The sequence below is a fragment of the Cornus florida genome, unplaced genomic scaffold, assembly GCF_030987335.1.
Source record: "Cornus florida cultivar Cherokee Brave unplaced genomic scaffold, ASM3098733v1 CherokeeBrave_3.0.0_Hap2_Chr11, whole genome shotgun sequence".
Lineage (NCBI taxonomy): Eukaryota > Viridiplantae > Streptophyta > Magnoliopsida > Cornales > Cornaceae > Cornus > Cornus florida.
The window spans coordinates 95,980,759-96,004,476 of record NW_026775581.1 but is presented as its reverse complement, the minus strand read 5'-3'; the positions used below and the strand labels follow the sequence as shown (position 1 = coordinate 96,004,476).

The following is a 23,718-nucleotide window of genomic DNA, read 5'->3' as shown; positions in this document are numbered from 1 at the left end:
TCATTTTACTGGCAACCGGATATTATAATCTTTTTATGTAAACAAAGAATATTTACACCAAATTAAAATTAAAAGAGGGTGTTATAGGGGTATTTTTTTTTTTTTTTTTTTTGGCACTTAACCTAATTTACGTGGATCGTAATCTATTTTGATCATATCTAATTCGTTTTGGGTATCATTATCCATTTGTAGTCGCCCAGAGGACCTTAGTTTCTTTATCCATATTCCGTCGCCTACGTGTTTAAATCCAGCCCGTCAATATGTGAGTTTGTCCACGTGGTGTTTGATCCTTTCGTTTTTTCCTTAATTTTGACGAGAAACCAAATCATGTACAACCGTTTATGCTGGTGTTTTTGGTTCGCATTCTCCAAAACCATTGATTTCAATGGGGTCCACATAAACCAGCAATAGTTTGCGTTTGGACCTTATAAGCAGCCTACTGTCGCAACACACGATATTTACTTGTCATTAATTTTTCCAAATCGACGGCGCAGAATTCCAAGCCCAGTTGTCCAATATGAAGCTCTCCATCCAAATTGCTCTTAATATTCTCTCTCTTTGGGCTTTGAGAGAGATAACCGTTGACCCAGAGATCTAGGGTTTCAATTTCTCTCTTTTCAATCCATTCAACAAATTACAGAAACCCAATTCGATCTATTATCGTCTAATTAGAATTCGAAGGATTCAAGATCATCATTTCTGTAAGTTTGCATTTACTTATATTATTCTATATATAAGTATGTATTGATCGTATCATATATCGCTCATATATAATTCTTTATATATGAACTACAATGGATAGTAATTATTCAGCTCTGCCTAAGAATTCTTTTGTGGAATTACAAGTGCAAGACAACGATTTTGGATCTCGAAACCCTAGATCTTCTCATAAAGAGAGCTCTTCCAAATTGCTATCTATTGATGATGAACAGGGTTTTATCAAACCACATAACGTAGATGATTTAGATCATCTCGATGATGATATTGATTTAGATAATCTACCGCTTATTGTTCCTGGTGGCAAGGATGGTTCTGGGATTTATGGGGCTGTCTTTAACCTTACCACTTCGATTATTGGGGCTGGCATTATGGCCTTACCTGCCACGATGAAAGTTTTAGGTTTGATTTTAGGGGTTATTTTGATAGTTTTAATGGGTATTTTGTCAGAGATCAGTGTTGAATTGCTTGTCCGGTTTTCTGTTCAATGTAAGGCGTCTTCGTATGGGGAGGTTGTTCAATCTGCATTGGGTCGAACTGCTAGGATTTTGTCGGAAATTTCAATAATTGTGAACAATGCGGGTGTTTTGGTGGTTTATTTAATTATTATGGGCGATGTCATGTCGGGTTCACTCCATCATGTTGGTGTTTTCGATCAATGGTTGGGAAATGGCATGTGGGATCATAGGAAGTTGTTGATTTTGGTTGTTTTGATTGTTTTTCTTGCACCACTTTGTGCTTTGGATAAGATTGATTCATTGAGCTTGACTTCTGCTGCTTCAGTAGCTCTTGCTGTTGTTTTTGTTGTGGTTGCTTGTGTTATAGCATTAATTAAGCTCATTGAAGGGAAACTTGAGGCTCCTAGGTTGACCCCAGATTTTGGGTCAAAGAAGGCAATTTTAGATCTGCTTGTGGTGATTCCGATAATGTCGAATGCTTATGTTTGCCACTTTAATGTTCAACCTATTTATAACGAGCTTGAAGGACGCTCACCTCAGAAGATGAACCGGGTGGGAAGAATCACAACTATTCTTTGCATTGTGATATATGCTTCGACTGCTATATCTTGTTATCTACTATTTGGAAAGGATACTGAAGCTGACGTGCTAACTAACTTTGATAAGAACCTCGGAATTGATTACAGCACAGCCTTAAACTATATTGTCCGTGTTGGCTATATTCTTCATTTGGTTCTTGTTTTTCCTGTTGTCCATTTTTCCCTGAGGCAAACAGTAGATGCCCTAATTTTTGAGGGATCACCTCCTCTATCAGAGAGTAGAAAGAGGTGTTTGGCCTTAACTGCGGTTCTGTTAGGACTTATATATTTTGGCTCTACTATGATTCCCAACATTTGGACAGCTTTCAAGTTTACGGGGGCAACGACGGCAGTCTCATTGGGTTTTACATTCCCAGCTCTTATTGCATTACGGTTAAGCAAGCAAGGGAAAGGTCTGAGCTGTGGAGAGAAGTTTTTGTCTTGGGTGATGTTGATAATGGCAATCATAGTTAGCATCGTTGGGACGATTGGCAACGTCTACAGTATGAAAAGCCAATCTTAGTAACCTTCTTTCCTGTTCAAGGCTTACTTTTGGAAGATATCAGTTTGATGAAGTTATACAGAATGTTATTTATGGGAGGACTTTTCAATTCATATGTTGCTGTGCTACCTGGGTGATTTTGTCAACTGAAAGATCATTGGGTACAAAGTAGACCGTTGATACTGGAGTGAAGTTTTTTTACTAGTAATCAACTTGGGGTGATTATGTTAGGAAGTGAAGATAAGGCTGCGACTTGGACAAAAATTTGAGGGGTTTGTTCCTTCTGGATACAATCCCTCTCTCTCTCATTTATCTTCCACAAGTTTGTGATGGATTGACAGATTGATTGAAGAATGCAAAAAGCAATGCACTGCCGCGAGGTTCCATTAAGTGTACGTTGTTTTAATGAATTCATTTTTATAGTTCATGCTGTAGTTTCTTTTTGCCCAAGATTTCTCTTCATTTTCACTTATCAAAAAAAAAAAAAAAAAAAAAAAAATTGTTTTCCTTTTCCCCAATTTTTTAGAACAGGGGTTACTTAAACTGTATGATACATCAGTTACTTTGGTAATAAAATGATTTATGGTATCTTTATTCGATATTTTGAAGCATACTTTTTGGATAAAGCTTTGTTATTTACTTGTATTGTTGGTTATTGCATTATGGGCTTGGATTTCACACTTATCAGGGAAACAGGAAAAGAAAAAGAAAAAGAAAACAAAAAAAAAAAGAAAGATATATTGTAGGTTTGATTTTAGCGGTATCACAATTTTGACTATCATTTTATACAATTGTTGTATTGATTTTTTTTTTTTTTGATTGGATAAGTAATTGTTCTATTTATTTTAATTCCTACATAACAAAGACTTTGAGACATTGGGAGTTCTGTATGCTCTGGAATATAATCAACCTTCAATGTCCACGAACATAGGACTTTGATAATCAAAAGAATAAAAAAGAAAAGATAACGGTTCTAGAAATTGCTTTGGCTTGATTTCCTGCTCATTTTATTTTAAAATGATGGCTTCACTTAGTTTAATGAATTTCAAAGGTTGAAAGTTGAAACATGGAATGTTTTTCCCTGAATGGGGACGGTTTGAATTAAAAAGAACTACAAAAGAACAAGGATAAGTGAAGGCATATCTTCACTAAACATGAAAGGGAATGAACCATTTCCAACTCAAAGAAATCAGAATATATATATATATATATATGTATGTATAAAACCATAATCAAGAAGCTGTGAAGGAGATGAAGGTCTTGAAGCAGAAGCCCAGACAAATACAAACACTTCCAAAGGACCAGATGAGCAATTTCAAGGGCTGGTCTCTTAGAATCACTATGGACAGAAGAATTCCTCTCAGCCCAGATTTTTATAGACCAGTAGGCAAGATGCATATAAGGAAAGAATACTAAGCATAAGGGCGTTTGATTCCTAATTCCCATAAATCTGACTTGGGAAATGTTCAGTAATGTAAAAAATTGACAGAATAATATTATTAGGACTTCCTTTGTAGAAGGACAACACTAGTTGTGAAGATATGCAATAGATATAGCAAGTGATTGCACAATATTCGGTCGAAAATAGGCCTGAATGATTTACTGGTAGGACCACAAGAACAAGTGAATAAAAACATGAGAGGTCATGGATTTTGTCTACCCCACAAAATAATTGTTTTTGAAAGAATGGATAATCACCTGCATGTGAAAAATTTATCACAGTTGGACCCCATTCCTTAACGGCTTAAGCTTTAAGCAATTGATAGTCTAACATGGTGTTAGAGCTTTGTTTTTGCATGTCTTGGTTCAAGTCTTCTCATTTGCATCTGTTTTCTGATTTCGTATGCAAGTATGCACTTTGTTCTAGTCTGTTCTTTTGGCTCTCCTTGTGTGAGTTGGGGTCGAATGTAAATAAGGGTGTGAGAGCTTTATATATATTGTTTGCCTGTTCCTTAACAGCTTTTGGTGCAATTGGTAGTCTAACAAGATATTCAAATCCTCATGGTAGATAAATCTTAAAGCATTGCCATGTTTAGTCACCAATTCATCTTTATCTCTACCTTCACAGAATTGAGCTATCAGAGAAAGTGTTTGATAGTGGTCTATATTCATCTTACATTTTTGGCAGACTGAAGCATGATGGTAGATAACCAGAATATTACTTAATTAAAGATACAAAAAATAGTTTATATGCTACTCTGAAACACTGAACTGGTTAGTGATACTGGAGATGATCATCTGGCACCACAAATCCTTTTATGGTGTCAAATTTCCCATCAAATGTACAACTCTGTTCAATTCGTTGTTATAACTGACTTGCAATGCTTCATTATTGAACCTTCATGACATGGATCTTGGGTTTTTTCCACGAACCGTTCCATTGAAATACAGAGAACATGATCTTAAAATATTCTGTGACGGTTTTGAGTAGTCTTGGTAAGGAAAACCAGTGGTTAAAACTCCGCTGTTCCTTCAGAATTATTTTTTGCCTGAATTATCATAAGTTCATAACCTATATAAATCTCCAAATGTAGAGTGACTGCATTTAAATTCGTCTCTATGTTTGTTTAATATTTACTTAAAGAACGAAAAATAGTTTATACGCTACTCTGAAACACTGAACTGGTTAGTGATACTGGAGATGATCATCTGGCACCACAAATCCTTTTACAGTGTCAAATTTCCCATCAAATGTACAACTCTGTTCAATGCGTTGTTATAACTGACTTGCAATGCTTCATTATTGAACCTTCATGACATGGATCTTGGGTTCTTTCCACGAACTGTTCCATTTAAATACAGAGAACATGATATTAAAATATTCTGTGACGGGTTTGAGTAGTATTGGTAAGGAAAACTAGTGGTAAAAACTCTGCTGTTCCTTCAGAATTATTTTTTGCCTGAATTATCATAACCTATATAAATCTCCAAATGTAGAGTGACTGCCTTTAAAATCATCTCTATGTTTGTTTAGAATGCATTTGCTGGCAAACCACACACTGATATATGTTGGACCTTATCCACACAATCTCGAGGACATGTAGTGCTGATGGAACTACACCAGCTCTGTTTGCAGAACAATGTTCTCAATCAATAAGTTACATCAGATTCATTACTGCCAATCTGGTGATGCTTTTCAATGACAAAGTGGGAATTCTAGGGCATGTTTGGTGTTCAGTTCTTTGAAAGAAACAGTTTAGAACTCTGAATACAGAAAACATTTTTCCCAGAGGAAAATGAGTATTATGCATTCTACGAAAAGCTTTGATGGTTATATATATTTGTAAATATGCCTCTCCCAATTCCCGCTCTATGTCAATTTCTCTCCCGGTGGTCAAGCTGGTTTTCCCTAATGTCGTTTGCTGGCTTCTGAATGTGCAGCTATCTATTAATGCTTCCCAACTGCATGCTTGATGCTATGGCCCCTCCTAATAGTCCTTCTAGATGTATCTTGCTCATTGCCACCTTCCTAGATGTTACTGTAGTCCTAGGAAGGAAATTGTTCTGGTGTCACTGTCATGGATTTTCAAATTGTTGATTTCCCTGCAATTAGTCCATTTGGAATGAGAAACCCTAACAGTTTCAATCTTAAGATTGTACGGTGCTAGGGTATGCCCTACTTACCTTACCAAACATAAGAGTAAATAGAATTAGTTTATTCTTTTTGCTTTTTCCAAAGCTTGGGAGAAGTAATGATCTATATATACTGAAGATAGCTTGTTTGATGATTGGATGCAGAAGCCAAGCGCAGGACCGTTCGAATTGTCAAAACCGCAATCTTATCATAGTTTTCACTTTTCAGTTGAAGCAACCAGTAATGAAATTTGGAAAAAATTATAATTAGGGATGTTTTGGAAGGTGACAAGTATGTGCTTTGTAAGAAACCAAGCACTTGCAAGTGAGAGTAATTAGGTTATAAAATGGCTTTAGAAGTCTCTTTATTAATTGGTTCTAGTTATATAATCAAGTATTGTGGAACTGCTGCTGGTTGGTCGAGCCTTTTGAAAGTAGTTTGCAAGTGACAGAAATTAGGTTATAAGTTACCTTCCATGTGAGACTCAAGTGTCCTAACCATTCAGGACAATGATCTCTTCTCCTGCATGTGAATGGTAGACAATAGACATGGCATGGTTATTCTCTATAATTTATTCACTTAATTATGTTTAAGCTTGCTAGTTTAGGGCTAATCTTGTCCCCTTGCACGCGCATACTTAAATTAATGTCACCAGATCATCATTTTGTCAACAATCTTGATGTAGTTTTCACTAAATTTGTAAACTCAATTATGGTGGCCCAGGAAAGCAATATAACTACCAAACCAAAATTAAATTCATGAACTCAAGTCGTCTTCAATTGCAAAGCGACATATGCATGATGCATATCACAATTAACCTAAAGAGAACGGCATAATATTAAAGTTATTTCATTGTCACCTGAATGTTACGGCTGACCCTATGAAGATCTCGACGTGAATATTTTTATTTTTTAAGTACACTGGAACAAAAATAACTTCATTGATATATGCTTTACCCTTTTGAACAAAAGTAAGGATAGGACTACAGGAATTAGGGAAGTACTTGTGCAGTCGTTGTATTACTTATTATGTCCCAAACTGACGATGTCCTGAAAGCTTTACCGTGTCATAATTTTAGGGTGCAAAACTATGAGTACTCAATTGGCTTTAGGCTCTTGTGAATCTCAAACCAAATCTATGTGGATTAGAAAATGTTAACTTTTCTCTTTGTTTGAAGCAAAAACTCCAAATTTTAGACAACTCAACCATTGCCTTTTCACATGGAAAACAGTAATTACTCTCATTTGCGCTCGTGAATTCATCCAAATCCACACTACTGTAGTTGATGGGATCATATGGCTACATGAAACTTGGGGGGAGACAAAAACATTATAAAATCCATGTATTTCTACTCTTGGAAAGAATTACTTATTGTCCGAGCAATTGAGTAAACTTTGTGACAATGTTAGTAGTAAAGGTAAATAACCCTGAATGTTCACTATAAGGCTTGAATCTCTCACCTCTTTTTTCTTACTAAATAAACTAATGATTCAATGGTTCTGACACACCATCACGCTACACGTCTTGATACAAAATTTATAGACTATGATCGTTTTTGCCATGCATTATATGTTTTTAAGTTTTCGAAGAGTGAGACAAGAAGTCAAGTCTTTATATATTTACTAGAACATTATTCTAAGTTTCGCAGCATACTTGTAGATTAAATTATTTTTGAGTAAATTTGGTGAAAGGCGTCTGTCATAAAAATATTATACTATTATACTTATAGTAGGATCATCAATATTATGTTAAATGACAATAGTTCAACTCAGATTGTGATCATATTGTGTTCTATATAGTTATACTAGTTAATATATTAGAAATTAGTTGGTGAAGGTAGACAAAAACCTAACACAAGTAGTTTATCAACAAGTCAAACCATAATATATAGACTTCATGGATTAAATCATTTTGGGTGGTTTTGCATGACAGTGATGTGATAGAGCACTATACTAATAGAGCATCATTAATACTGATTACTGCTCTGAATGACAAAGTTCAACATAATCTAAGATCATATTATGTTATACATGTTTATACTAATTAATGTGTTAGGAATTTGAATTAGTTAGTGACGATAGACAAAAACCTAACACAAATAAAAATCAAGTCAAATCAAGCTCATACTATTATATACTATTTATCCTAGAGACCTACCCATTTTGTTTTGCCCAGAGAAAGTAGATTCTCAGTAAGATTTGGTAAAAATGCTTTTCTACATTACCAAAAGTCGAACAAAGTAATGAGCCTATTTATAATACTTAATTATTAATTAATAAAAGCTCCTTAAGGATCAATTTACTAATTTTAATCTCATGTTCATATGGTCATGATTTTGTTTTTTAAATCAGGAGAATTGATTGATATGAAAATCTTGTTTTGAAATGAATGAAGAAAAGTAGTTTATAAGGATTACCAGAAACAGAGAGTTAATAATTAGGTTCATCAATCTATTACTAATCAAATGACACCAACCATATTGGTTGAAGTTAAATGAAATTAACTTTAAAAACTAGTCTGTAAATTTGGCCAACCATTATACAGAAAAAGGCGTTGCTTTTGGACTAATTACCAACCCTAAAATCAAAAGGGTACACCACAAAGTTTGAAATTTGAGTCCCATTGATCCACTTTCCCCCACCTATAAAAACAAAACATAGTAGTGCGTGGCCCACCAATCACTAACCTTTTTCCAAGCCTTGATTGATGGCAATATATACCTTATTCTTCACTCCTAAAGAAATTGATCACACATGGCCTGTTTTTGGAGTCAACATGACCTTTAATTCCCTACATGCCACTCTTACCTTTAGTCACTCTCAAGTTCCAACTAACACCCACCCCAATAAAGCACAACCATAGAGTAAGTCCATTAAGCAACTTCCACTTTATTTATATACACATCTCAAACTCTCACAAGCACATAACATTTCACACACAATTGAAGTCATGGACTGGTTTTCATGGCTATCAAAAACTGGCCTTGAGCCTTCTTTAGTGTATGAATACGGTCTATCCTTCTCTCACAACGAGCTTGAAGAAGACGACATAGTTTACTTCAACCATGAGTTTCTCCAAAGCATGGGAATCTCTATAGCCAAGCACAGGCTGGAGATTCTCAAGCTTGCTAGGAAAGAGAAAGGAGGGAGTCCACATCCCATGTCGAGGCTCATTGTCGCGATCAAGCGGACCAAGAGGTGTCTGGCCAAGTGTATTCGGACATGGGCTCGTCACGAGGACAAGGGTGCTCTTGTGGTGGTGCAGAGGCGGAGTTATAGTTCTAGGTGGAAGGGTGCTATGTTGAAGAGGAACAAGAGGCTGTTTGTGGCTAAGCAAGGGGGGACACTTTTGCTCACAAATGGTAGTCCTATGGACATTTCTGGTCCGAGGGTTTATAGCTTTTCGAGTCCATTGGTTCATGATGATTTTCGCGAGGATGAGAAGGTGGATGGTGATGGTGATGGTGATGGATATTGGTCGACTGGAGTTGAAGAAACTAGGTGGGATACAATGTTTCAGGATTTGAAACCTACTTGAAGGTGGTGTGGCTCTCTCTCTTTGTTTTTTTTAAAAAAATATTTTTTTTTTGTAATGTTAATGTGAATGGTGAGAGATTGGTTTTATGTTTCTTCCACCAGAGAGTTTTGGCTTGGGTGTTTTATTGTTTTTAGGAGAATTAGACCTTGTTTTTTATTTTAGTGGCGGGTCATTCTCAAAGCCCACTTTTTAGCAACACTAGGGTCTGTTTCAAGAGTAGGTATTTTGTGTGCATCTGGCATGTTAGAGCCGTCCATGCATAACACGTACGAGAACAGACGATTCTGATGTCTCGGTACACGGTGTACCGAACACACCAATATATTCTCATCTTTTAGGAAAAAAAATTATCGCCTTGTTTCTGAATGGTTGTTACATTTTCTAAGCTTGGATCCTTGGATCATTGCCCTCTTTGTAAGTTTTGACTATATAATGTTAAAATTTTAGGAATTTAATTAGCATTTTCTTGTGTGCTTGTTACTTCTTTATATTTTGGTAAAACATAAAGCACTTTGTGTGGATGGAGATTTTTATTTTTTTATAGTTGCTACGATTGTAAAACCTGAGAATACATTGTGAAAAGTACACTTCAATGTAAATGTTGAGCGGGAAGCATTTTCAACGAAAGAATTGGTCTTCTCTATCATTATTGTTTGACAAATAATATCAAAGACTATATTTGTATATAACTTGCTCCTCACAACACTCTAATGGGACATGGTATAATTACCATCATGACCCTTCTTTATAGTTTGTGGTCGTATGTCCGCTCCAAATTTTTGCTTACCAGATAGAAGTAAATAAAATAGTGCACAGCATATGGAAAACTGCATCAGAAGCAATGAATACGTAGTAAAATAAAAACTCATTCTTAGATGATATGAGAAAAAAAAATTAGAGATCATCTTTGTTTCCTTATGTTCTCCAAAACACCCCTCTAGTCACAAATTTCATTTTGCACACACCCTTTCTTGGTCAAACATACAAAGAAAAAAAGAAAAAAAGAAAAAGCACCAAAGTGGCTAAGTGGAAAATGAGAAAGAAAAAAAAAAAAAAAGGAAAAAGAGAAAAGAAAAAGAGAAAGCAACTCCTTGTGTGTTCGGAGAAAAATATTTTATTACCATTCATTACCATCATGATTAACGGGGGTAACCGTGTGGATCCTACAATTAGAGCCAAACATGATGCCTTTTGTTTTTCCTCAAGAATTTATCCCTTTTTGTTGGCCATCTATATACACACACACACATGTATATATACATGCACCACATTACATGTCTAGGTGCAAGACTACCTAACACATCAAACACCATGTTAAAATGTCATTCGTGTAGTTTAGGCATGTTGTAAAGATTTTATGTAACATAGGACTCTTGTCAATACGGATATGGTGTGATGTATTGCTATTTCTTTTTTTCTTTCTTTTTTAGTTGGTATTTACCCACACATGCTTTTACTAAAGCTCAAACTTGTGATTTTCTTTTAGAAAGTAGTGACACTAAAGCTCAAACTTGTGATCTTCTTTTAAAAAGTAGTGACCTGATATAGTTAGACTAGTGACATTTTGGTACTAGATCACTACTTTTTTGTCACTTCCATAATTAATGTTGTTTATATCCCCCAAATTAATTGATTGTTGCTAGCCTTTTCCATTTGCATTTGGTATGGTAAAATTCAGAATTTGTGTAAGTTAGAACCATTTGGAGGTGGTTTTGCATAAGCATAACTATGGTCAGAGAATGACTACTAAGACCATTTCATGAAATTAATTATTGATATAGGACAAAACCTAACACAAATGAGAATCAAGTAAAAGTTAAAAAAAAAAAGAAAAAAAGCTCTGTTCTCCGAGGCTTCCCCATTTTGTCTTGCCCAAAAAAGGTAGATCCCATTCAGATTTCTTTTACTTTCTTGAAACTGTGACAGAATGCATTATTCTAAAGTTTTACTACCATTGAAAATGATATTATAGTTTCATGGTTAGTGTCATTTTTTCTAAAATAATGAAAATTCAAATTCATTTGATTTGAAATAGCTCATGTTGCATCATTACATTACCATTAAAACGGCACCAACAATCTGATAAATTGACATATTACTGAGAAATCACAAATTGGTAAGAAAATTGTGATATATTTCAAAGTATAAAGGCCAGTAAATTAGGCTTACTATTGCAGAAAAAATATTGTAAATCCTTTCCTCACATTGCAAGAAAGGTATTGCTTTTGGAATTAAGCTAACTACCAAATGGTGCTTATATTCATCAAAATGGCAATTTGTTGAAATTTGAGTCCTTCGATCCCATTTTGCCCCAACAACACAAAACACACGACACAGAGGAGTCGTGACCCACAGACTTAACCTTTACATTGCATCCCATTTTTGGAGGGACCATGACCATAAACAACCACATCCCTTTCTTTTCTTTTGTCACTCTCAAGTTCAACTACCATCCAAGTGATGAGAAAACTAAATTAAAGTCAATTTAGCCATCAACTTCAACACCCTCATTTCCTATTTGCTCTTCACCATCTACTTTATACACATATATCTATCCATTGAATGCAAGCATATCCATACCACACAACAACCCATGGACTGGTTCTCATGGCTATCAAAAACAGGCCTTGACTCTTCCCTTGTGTATGAGTATGGTTTAGCATTTTCTCACAATGAGCTTGAAGAAGACGACATAGCTTACTTCAACCATGAGTTCCTTCAAAGCATGGGCATCTCCATAGCCAAACACAGGCTTGAAATTCTCAAGCTTGCCAGGAAGGAAAGAGGAAGCTCACATCCCATGTCAAGGCTTATTGTCGCGATCAAGAGAACGAACAGGTGTCTTGCAAAGTACATCTGGACATGGATTCGTCGTGAGGACTCAGCTCTTGTGGTGGTGCCAAGGCGTTGTTCGAGATGGAAAGGAGGCTTGTTGAAGAAGAAGAGCAAGAGGCTGCTGATGGCTAAGCAAGACAATACACTTCTGCTTACAAATGGTAGTCCTGTGGTCATTGCCGGTCCTCGGATTGATAGTTTCTCAAGTCCAATGATCCATGATCTCCACGACGACGAGAAGATGGACCGCTATGATGATGGGTATTGGTCCAAGGGTGTTGAGCATATCAGGTGGGATACCATGTTTCAGGATTTGAAGCCTACATGAAGATTTTTACCATTGATGATGGTTTACTTCCACTAGAGAGTTTTGGATTGTGTGATTCAGAACACTCTTGGTATCTCTCTCTTTAGTTGTGAGTAGTGATAAAAGGCCACTTTAGCACTATTGTTAGTGTCTCTTTCAGTAAAGGAATGTCCCCATCTTTTCCATGTTCATGTCTTTATCTTTTGATACAAAGGGAAACCACCAAGGACTTGGTTTTTGTAAATATCATTCTGCTAGATTTTCTTTTTCATTTTCTTGCAGTTTCTTTTCAGACAGTCATTTCTGTCATTTTCCATAAGGAAGTGGTGGAGAAGGATAGATGATCTTTGAACCCTCATCTCAGCTTTGAGGCCATTGTCATTTTTCAAACCTTCAAACTTTATGAGAACAGAAAACTACTGTCAAAAGTTGAACCAAACAGACCGACCCTATGACTCTGGAAAGAAAACGAGGCCGAATTTTCCTTTCATCAAGTGAAATATGAGATTTGATTGATTGAAGCATCAACCATTCTGTCAAGGGATGTTCGCAAACCAGATGGAAACTGGATCAATCCATAGCAATTACAAGACTTTCACATGCAATGAAGAATATAAATTTGTATCAGATTTGAAGGAAAACATAATTGAAAGATCTTTAAACAATCCTCAGTAACCAAAGTCTATAGGAAGGCATATTAATATACTGTCACACAGTTTTAGTATTATACACTCACTTGCACTTCAACTACCATAATGTCATAGCTCATTTATTTAGGAAGAAAGTCTCTTCTCAATTCACACAAAATTCACAAGATGTGATCCTCTCCATAATAAAAGAGAGATCAAGCCTCATAAAAATAATATAACTAACAGAATTTGATGACCAAAGTGCAATCTTTTCCATGTAGGTACAACATACATAGAAGCTTCAAAATCTTTCCCAGATGAACCGTCAGCCGTGAGACAAGCCGTTAGTTGAGAGAGAACTGAAGCTCAGCTACTTTCAGAGCACAAAAAGTGACGAGTGCAAAACATGCAATTCACCTAGAGCTCAAAAAATTTATTACATTCCTTTATAAAGCGCATATACCCCAATTTCTAAGAAGTGCATAGTTTCCGAGAATCAGTGGTTCGAACTTGGAGGCAGTCGGAAAGAACCCCCACCATACAGCATCTGGTAGACTGGTCTTATTCTGACTGTGAGAATAATGCTCAATATAGTGCCCAGACCACAGACACCGGCCAGAAACAGGAATGTGACTCTAAAGCAATTGGCACCCAAGCACGAGGACCCTCCTTGCTTCTCAGCCTCTAAGTCATAAATATAACCAGCAAGACCACCCGAGAAGAGAAGTGCACCAATAGGATTGCCTAGCTGCATAAAGTTGAATATTATACCAAAATGTTTCAAGCCAAAAAGCTCCGAGGCAGTTGGAATCATTATACCAAACTGAACACCGTAACAAATCCCAAGCAATGCTGTTGCAGCATAAAGGGTACCACTGAGAGCTGACGCATAAAGAAGAAATACTACGATCATGATCATCTGTGTGACTGTCATCCAAATTGTTCGAGGAATTGTTCTTGACCTGTAATAAACAGAACTACCAAGTTTACGACCCTTGCAAACTATTAAAAAGAATCGTCTGTCGTACATTCAACTTTGAGGTTAAACTTTTTATCCTGAGATGGGAATGCATTTAGACCTCCTCGGTAATCTACATAATATCATGAAAAAGTTGGAAGCCATGAATACCAGATTCAACAAGAATTTAAAATAATTAATTCTAAAAAAATAATTTAGGAAAAAGAAGATAAGGGTATACTATATTCAGAAAGTAATTGAGAAATACTAAATTACATACAGTGAAACCATATTTATGTCCTGCAACCAAAAAAGTAGGGTGTAATTTGGGAGTGCTTCTAAGATCCAATAACTAATGATATACTGTTGTACCACTTATTATACCAAAGCCAGATAGCAATTACCTCACAAAGTGTTCAGAAACAGCCCCGGATCCAAGACGGCCCAGAAAGTTGCAAAAGCTGAATAGAGACAATAATATTGTTGCATCATCATTACCTAGAGCAACTCCAATTTGTGCCAAATTATTGAGAACGGTTACTCCAGAACCAACCCCAAGGAAGTATACTAGCCACAGAAGCCAGAAATCGGCCTTAATCAAAGCTTGGCCGAACTTGAAATCCTCCCCCCTTCTGGGTTTCCTTTTCTTCTTCACCGCCCCCTCTCCCATAGCCAGAAGTATCTCTATATCTGAAGAATCTTCACTTTCATGAAAACTTCCAAGATATGCCGGCGATGAAGATGGAGTCAATAAAGGATCTGTTTGATTTGAATCACCACCTTCTGCAACCAAATCATCTGAAGAACTAACTGGTGGGCCAAATTTCTTGGTAGTTGCAGGAAATAATGTCATTTTGACGGGGATTGCAAGAGGAGACATTAGAAGAATAACCATTATGGCGATCAATGTGTAGGAAATGGCATTACTTAGAGATAATATGTCTTTCAATATTGTGGTTGTGAGAAGATAGATGGCAAGAAAGATACTTGCAGCCTGGGTAAACAGAAAATGGACATGGACGGAAGAGTCTTCGCCAGAAGCTGGAGTACAAGGCCGAATAAGATATATCATTGCCAAACATATAACTGGAAGCCCAATTGTGAGCAATAGCAATAGTTTTGAAGCAGACTCATTCAGCACCATAGTGTACACCTCGGTATATACTGCAGCACTAAGCCCAATATAGCCTTTGAGAATGCCAGCAACTGTGCCCCTACTAAGAGGGAAGTTCCTCATATTAGTCACAAGCACCGCTGTGCCAAACCATGCACTGCTATGAGTAGCAAGACAGAGTGCAAGCCACAACTGCCAGAGATTAAAAATACTTGGATTAGAAGTATATACTTATGCGCTGGAACTGAAACACTATTGTTCTGAACTCAAGCCCCTGAATGCAACAACAAAATTAAGATATTATAGCATGCTAGACTGTAAATAAACAAATTGATTCTAAATGCAAGAAAGAAAAAAAAAAAAAAAAAAAAGAAAGGAGAAAGGGAATTTTAGGAATTTTCCAACAATATTAATCATAGATATTATTTCCTCCATTTGGTATAGGGATATATTGGAACGGACCTTCACCAGGAGTTCTGAACTAGAGCAGTCAACAGGTTAGATCAAGATCCAATTCCAACCCAATTACAATATCAACTTAGATCCATCTGTTCAAATGAGTCCAATTAAATTATCACAATGGTTAATTCACATATGCCATATTATATTTTTTGAGGATAATTTAGTAGTTTCATAAGATGTCAAATAATATAATATCAATTTTGTTTTTTAAATCTCAAACTCCTTAAGTTTGTGTCTGATGTGTACTGATGACGGATTCTGGAATATTTACAAAATTTGGCAGCAAGATTTTTGCTAGATGCCATCTTAAAAAACACCTGACCATAGTACCAGTAATAATTTTCTCTTAATGATTGAATTGCAGCCAGGGACTTACAGACCAAGCTTAATCAAACTGCCAAACTTGGCTTACCAAAAAAATATATATCATTCATTTAATTTGGAAAATATTTTACCATTCTATTGTGCAACCAAACATTGGGAAAAAACACACACACACACACACACATATTTTATGTTGAAACAAAGGGAGCATAAGTGAACATGGCAAGGTCCTGTTCTTCGCACAATATCTGAAGCTGAAAAAAAAAAAAAAGAAGGAAAAATTTAAGATGTTATGGAAAAATCGAGTGCATTAGGATGAAAAATTTCAGGATGCTTTTTGACTGATTTGCTACTTGGACACCAAGGGAGTACCTTCAGGCCTTGTCACCGCGAGTAATCTTTTTTTCAATAAAACCATAATCAAGTAATTAAAAAATTAAGTATAATCTTTGTATAAGCAGTGTTTTGCTTTTCAGTTGATCTGGAAAGCATGACGCTAGATTATTCTTTCTACAATGAACACTCTCTCCTTCAGAAATGTCAAAAAGGTACATGGAAACATAAAAGTTGCAGACAAGATGAGCCTACTAGAGTGCCAGGTTCTCTCATCCTAGAGGCAATGCACTGATTCTCATACTTCATTCATTTATAGCATCTCCTATAGTATTACACTGAATGAAAGAGTGACCAGGGTTCAACTTAATCCAAAAGATCGAATATTATTTCTAATATTCCATATAAATTCCAGTATCTCAGGTATCATAGGACATAATCAACCTCTTCCATTGCTACTTATGCTTAATTTCTTAATAAGTGGTACAAGAAAGAGGTAACTTCGTGAAATACAGGTCTATACTTAATTATTTTCACTACTTTTTAGGAGCTGAGACACTGATTTTCCTTGTTTCTACCTTAGTAAAATAAACATCTAACCAATCATATATATATATATATATTACAAGAAAATTAAAATATCATAAACAAGATAATGTGTAAACCTCTAGACCACATTCAAACAACTAAATTATACTTTAAATTTGGAATTCAACTGCCTAAACAACTAAAATTATACATTAAGGAGGGTAAATACTTTATAAAAATAAATCCAGAAAAGCTAACCCCCGTGAAGAAGACAAAGTAAGAGAACATTCAATTCGCTTCCAGATCCTAAGGTAAGAACGAACTTCTTTTAGAAGGGAAATCTACATCTCAAATCTTCAAATTAGAGAACCAAGATAGAGACTTCACCCAATTCAAGGAAATATCAAATACCTGTAACCTATTGTAACATTTTCTGAGATTCACAGAGAAAAAACCAATGGCACTGGACTATCACCTTCCACATGAATGCTAGAGTAGTTCACATTCTTTACCTCCTTGTCTCCTTCAGACTTAAGCAGAGTGCACCAGTCTTTCTCGTGCTGGCTTTCCAGATGCCAAGGAATTACCAAGGGTAAATAAAATGCAACATTCATAATATATTATTATTTTCCCAACACAAGACAGAACTATTATTATTATTTTTTTTCCCGGAAATTAAAGCAACTGACATATTGATGGAATGGGGATTCGAAACTGGGCCTTTGGCCACAAGAACCACATGCTCTACCACTGGGCTATCACACCACATCCAACACGACAGAACTTGATTCCCTGAAAGTTGAGTTATCAAGAAAATGCGTGAGTATGCTAAGGATGGGTTCCAAGGGCAAAAAGTTCTGCTTAGAACAAGGATGAATTTTTATTTTTTTATTTTTTCCTTCCTAATAGTGGAGTACAAAGAAGACTAGAATCCCACAAAATTCTTTCTAAACCAAGTAGAGTTTCCATGCTTGATCACTTCCTTAGACTCATATATGTCCTTAAAATATTCTTCTACTCCTTCCTTATTAAATTAATCAAAATGAAAGAAGAATATTTCTATACAACCAATTTGTCTGAGTGACCTTAAAAACCTAAAAGGCTAAGAGGCCAGAAAAGGGCATTCAAGATGGATAAAAAATTGCAACAAAAAACCAGCTAATGATAAAAGAAAAACAAAGTAAACTAGGCTTCCACATAATGAATAACAAGGTAAGCAACAGATTGTATCTTCCTCTTCCACAGGATAAAGTATGAGCCAACATTGCCCCATCATTTCTTTGACACATGTCTCTAATTTTAACTTCACATTTTCCTTCAAAAACTCTCTCCTACAAAATTATTACTTGGGAAGGGACAGGAGAAAGATGAGGAAAGGTTAGGCCCTCTATATGACCATAATTAACAGTGATACGCATAATAAAAGAGTATGGGATTACAAAATTATAACTTTAAAATGATGGAGGGTGAAAAAGGGAAGGAAAAAAAAATTCTATGAAGGCCTAACTAAGTTGATATTGAAAATTTGACCTAAGAGAAGTCTAATGATGGGCAATGAAAGGCAAGCTTTGACAAACAGAATTTCAATGGGCAAAATGGGTACTTCCTTTAGGCGGATTTGATTCCAGCTGCTCATAAGAGCTCCATGTTCTTTAAACCAATCACAGCATGCTAGACACTATTAAGTTTTCTCGGAAGTAATGCTAAATTTTCAAGAGAAAACAAGTTGCCAACTTAAAGACCACCATGACAATTGGGAATGATTGGCAAGTCTACTGAGTAGTATTTCTCCTATTTCTCCACGCCAACTGAGAACATAAAGATCCCTCTAAAAGTACTAAATTCTAATTGCAATTTTCAGCAGCAGGAATAAAGACAAAGTACACGGGGATAATGGTAAAGTAGACTTGATGGAAGCTAACCAACCCCTTCAGTGTATAATAAGCCATGCAGCGTAAATTTGTAAGATTCGAATGTTGTCACAATAGAATCTAACCGAACATTTAAAACGTATGGACCAAAAAAAAAAAGAACAGACATGATATGGCACAAATAGTTGGCGTGACATATCTTAGAAATGTAGGATAAAACCATGACAGTAAAGTACATAATTTTAAAATATAAAGATAGTGTTCAAGAAACATTAATTTTCTTTTCATTAGTCCAACTGTAATGATCCTGATTAGTATGTGTGTGTGTGTGTGTGTGATGTTAATAATGGAAGAGTTTTGTTTGTTTGTGGGGCCCACTAGTATGTTTCATTATAATGGCCTTAAGGCCATTACACAGACCACATTTCTCACTTTCTCACGTCAGTTTTCTCCCTCACTCTTATTTCTTTTTTTTTTCTTTTTTCTTTTCTACACAATTTCAAGCCATGATCTAGAGATTTTCTTTGGGAATTGATCTTGCCACTTAAGGCAAAGTTGATGAGCACGTCGAGACCTTCGTTTTGATCGGAGCAATTTCTAGTTTGGAGCACTTTTGAAGTTTCGAATTTTGGGTGTAAATTGGGGCTTTTCATCTATTTTGAGGTAGGGGTGCTCTAATCCACAATTTCTTGGATTTCTTGTGAATTTTTCCTTTAATTTGACTCTAAGCATGCTTAATTTTAATTATCTTGATTATGTTTGTTGTGGTTGTTGGTATTTAAGGTGATAAAGGCATGTTATGTGTTAAGTGAACTTATGAATATGATTAAATTCTTGTGGTGAAGAAGCATGCTTAGTGTTGATGTATTATATGTCTTATGATTTTAAATTGCTATGAAAAATGATGTTGTAGTTATGAAAATAAATGATTTTATTTTATACCTTATGTAATTAAGTTGCTGGATTTGCGAATTGAAAGTATGTAAAATGCCACGATTTAGAAATATGAAAATGTGATATTGTGTGGAAATTCATGTTTTAAACACGCCTAAATGATGTGGATGATATGTACGAAATTTTTATATTGTCATAATATTGAAGGAATTGCATAATTCATGCATTGCCATTGGAAAAGTAAAGGGAAAAGTTTGTTTTAAAAACAAATGAAATTATTTTTGGGAAAAGTTTTTGAAAAGTGTTTGTGAAAACCAGACGCCTAGGAGGCGCCTAGTGGTTAGTGTAGTCTAGAGGAGACTAGGGAGAGACCTTAGCGTGAGCTAACTAGGCCAGATACGACGCCTTGGAGTTACCTTGTGGTCGTGGAAAGTTAGCCAATCCTCCTTTCATGACACTTTGGAGGTGCCTTGGGTCGGATTGCACTAACGGTTTGGATGTTGAAACGGTATTGTTTCGGAAATGGGAAGCGACATTGCATGTCATGGCATTTCATTGGCATACATTGTACATTTGGTGGTTAGACAACTTGCGTATGTATTTGTTGATATTATCGTTGCTTTATTTGTTTTCCCCGAGACATGATCCCGTTTACTTCTACCCTATGTTTTATGTGGATTCACGGGGTCGTAAGAAGTGTGTCTTAGACACTTCCTACTGAGCGGTTACCCCATTTTATTATTAATATTTTTCACGATATGGAAGGGAAGTGGCGGACAACGCTCCTCCATAGGTTTTGAGGGGTTAGTGGACTGTCTTGGCATATTTTGTAATTATAATCTCATTTTATTATTATTATTATTATTTTTTATAAACCCTGGAATGACACATATATTATGTATTGACATAGGAAAGGACGGTAGTGTCTTTAGTTGACCTCGGGTTCGAATAAGGACCTGGTTAACGATTCAGACCATCGGGTTTGGGTCGTTACACCAACAAACATCACTTAACTCTTTTTTCTTTCTTTTGGTAAGGGAAGTTACACAAGCACCCATTTGTTCCCAATACTTGAACCCCCAACCTCCCATTTGGGAGGAGGAGGAGATACCACTTGAGCTACGCTCTTGGTCGACAAACATTACTTCACGATAATTAAAAATCCAATATTTTATGATTGTATGAAACTTATAAATGTATATTCTAATCACCCTTGTCATATAAAGAATGTCATAACAAGGACACGGCATATATAATTTTAACTGAAAAGAATTTAATTTTACTTCTCTTCCAATGGCATGCTTGATTGGGGAAGTACGGAAAAGCTTGTGATTCCCTTGATGTGCAGTTGCATTATTAAGTCCTTTAAGAGTTATCATGTTGTGATAAACTAATCCCCAAAATCCAATGACAATCTATGTATATGCAACCGAACATAATTGCAATAACCCAAATTCAAAAATCCTTCTAGAAATTAAAACAATGGGTATACACGATTTTGTCCAGAAATAAGAACCCCTGCCAGTATTTCCAGACAAACAAGTCCCCATGCGGCATAACAATGAATCTGCAGATACTTATAACATAAAATTTACCAGAGGGGGAAATTTACTCACGAGGCTGTAGTTTCCAAGCAATAAAACAACAAATTGGTATACAAAAAAAATTAATAAGACACCCAGTTAATCTAAGCAATCAATCCAAATGGGTACCAAAAACGTACAGTAGTCTCCACAGCAATTAAACAACCAATTGGTATGCAAAAAATTTACTAAGACACACCCAGTTAAATTGTTAATCTAAGCAATCGATCCAAATGGGTACCAAAAAATTGATCTTAGAGAGAAGGAAATTGAGCGAAACTCACCACCCAGTAAGGGAGGGACTGAACAGTCTGGCTAACAGCAAGCCAGAGGACACCATAGCCCAAGAAACAGGAACAAACACCAACCAAAAGCACAGCCCAAGGTGGGAATTTGTTGCAGGCGATGCCAGGAAGAATACCCACATTCTCTCCAATATCATTGGCCACTCCAAGAATAGTGAGCTGTTGCTGACTATAACCCATAACTGATTTCAGAGCCGGAGAGTACAGAGGGAAATTGTACGAGTTCCCAGCAGCGATTTGGACCCAAATGGCTGCTCCAAGACCAACCCATGGTGGTCGGCTTCCAGCTTTTACAACTACCATTTTTGGGTGCTTTGACAAATTTCATTCAGCTTTGAAATAGGCTTATGAGAGCTTATTTAAGCAGACAACAACACAAAAGGACAATACTCCTACTAGGGTAAGAGTAGAGAGAGAAACTTGGTGTCTTTTTGATGGTAGATTGAAAAAGAGAGTTTGAGGGGAAGAAAAAAAAAAAAAAATGTGCACGACTCTTCAGATTGGGACAGTGTTGTTTTGAAGTTTAATTGTTTTGGCCAAACAAGTCAGCATCTTTATTGTAGTTGGAAACACTGTAATATTTCAAATTTATAATCTACATGACAATCCGACATCTTGAAATTTTATTGGGTAAAAGAGAAGAACTTAATCCCCCACAATTGTTACTGGTCAATTACCTGTAAACACATAAGTAATTGTGTTGAAATTGTATAAATTTTATTTAATTCTTTTTATTTATATGTATTATAATAATTCGTCGAGATTAATAATTTCGAAATCATCTAAAATTTTCTTTTAAACAAGATTGAGAGATCAAGTGAATCATTAATGAAAATTTAACTATTTTAAATTGTAATATGATATATATATATTAAAAATAAAAACTGCCAGCATTATCTGCCAAATGAATCCTAATATATATATATATATATATATATACTTAATTTTTAAAAAGTATGTTAAAGAATAGCCTTTTTATAATACTCTAGATTGTATAAAAAAAAAAGAAAAAAAAGAAAAGAAAAGAAAAATCCTCTAGAGTTAAATACTGCTTTCAGACAAATCAACCAAACAAACCCAAAAATTTTTTTTTTCTCAAAAATCACCTTTATTATGACGTCAATTATCTGGTTTGAACTTTGAGTGAGAATCGAATCATCTTTATTAAAAAAAGAAAAAAGAAAAAAGAAAAAAAAAGTGTATTTGAAAAATTGTTTCTTTCACACCATGAATAATAAAACACCCCCCTCTTTTCTCTCTCTATCTCTAAGTTTTTAAGTGATTAGATTTAGAATGGAACCCTAAATATTTACTTTTGTTTACATTCCCACATTAAACAGTTTTTAACACTATCATAGTGGTTTTCAATTTGCCCATACTATATCAAAAATATATAATTTTAACCACTTTCTTTTGTAACTTAAGTAGGTTTTTCTCATAACATTATTAGGAATTGTATATTATAGTGAGAAAAGATAATGGTGAATTTTATTTTTATATTTCCTCAGTTTTAAAAAGAATGTTTGGTGTTGAGAATCTAATTTTTTAAGATAATGTGCTTTAGTATTTTTTTATTGTATTCGTAATGAATAAATTATCAAATTATCCATAATAGATTCATAGAAATGTGATGTTTTATTTTTTATAAGTTCAAGAAGGTTAAATTAATAATGTTATAAAAAAAAGTACCTTGTACTTTGATTTTTCAATTTTGAAATAACAAAAAAAAAAAAAAAAAAAAAAACAGAAAAAAAGACTGACAATTTTTGTTGAGACGGAGTAAGTAGTTCAAGTTGTGCCGGAATTTCTTGTCATGGTAAAAAAGAAAAAAAAAAAACAAAAGAAAATGTCAATAAATGTCTTGACATACAAGGCCCAAAAATGGGTGGAATAAAGATGAAATGAAAGTGACATGGAACTGCCCAAGTCCTGGTTCCTAAGGTGAGACGTGGCTGGCTCGGTAATCCAAACCCTTGTCAATAGTCAGCCCAAGCCATGTAGAAGTTCAAAGTCATGCCTACACATTTGGGCTGCCTCAGCATTAAGTGGACTATTTATTGAGCTAGGGCTAGATCTATGTCCTAGGTCCACACACTCTACTACAAAGTACAAACCAAAAATCTCAGCTCAAGTTTCCTCCAAGATTCGAACTATCTTTGGCTGGGCGTGGCCGTCTATCATTGACTTTGGGTTATAGTAGGTGTACATA

General features: G+C 35.4%; 4 protein-coding genes across 4 annotated transcripts; 3 read left to right on the top strand and 1 right to left on the bottom strand.

The window, feature by feature from the left end:
• The first annotated feature begins 488 nt into the window (after positions 1–488).
• On the top strand, positions 489–2,856 carry LOC132283222 (amino acid transporter AVT6E). Its single transcript, XM_059785148.1, has one exon. The coding sequence runs from the start codon at positions 795–797 to the stop codon at positions 2,274–2,276; it is 1,482 nt and encodes a 493-aa protein (XP_059641131.1). The 5' UTR covers positions 489–794; the 3' UTR covers positions 2,277–2,856.
• Positions 2,857–8,711: 5,855 nt separating this feature from the next.
• Positions 8,712–9,827, top strand: LOC132286478 (uncharacterized). Its single transcript, XM_059788826.1, has one exon. It carries the CDS (start codon positions 8,779–8,781, stop codon positions 9,364–9,366), a length of 588 nt encoding a protein of 195 aa, XP_059644809.1. The 5' UTR covers positions 8,712–8,778; the 3' UTR covers positions 9,367–9,827.
• Positions 9,828–11,683: 1,856 nt separating this feature from the next.
• Positions 11,684–12,777, top strand: LOC132286479 (uncharacterized). Its single transcript, XM_059788827.1, has one exon. The coding sequence runs from the start codon at positions 11,960–11,962 to the stop codon at positions 12,527–12,529; it is 570 nt and encodes a 189-aa protein (XP_059644810.1). The 5' UTR covers positions 11,684–11,959; the 3' UTR covers positions 12,530–12,777.
• Positions 12,778–13,256: 479 nt separating this feature from the next.
• On the bottom strand, positions 13,257–21,982 carry LOC132286477 (protein NUCLEAR FUSION DEFECTIVE 4). Its single transcript, XM_059788825.1, has 3 exons — positions 21,489–21,982; positions 14,500–15,401; positions 13,257–14,099 (listed from the first exon to the last, which is right to left on the bottom strand). The coding sequence occupies exons 1-3, from the start codon at positions 21,810–21,812 to the stop codon at positions 13,634–13,636; spliced, it is 1,692 nt and encodes a 563-aa protein (XP_059644808.1). The 5' UTR covers positions 21,813–21,982; the 3' UTR covers positions 13,257–13,633.
• Positions 21,983–23,718: the final 1,736 nt, after the last annotated feature.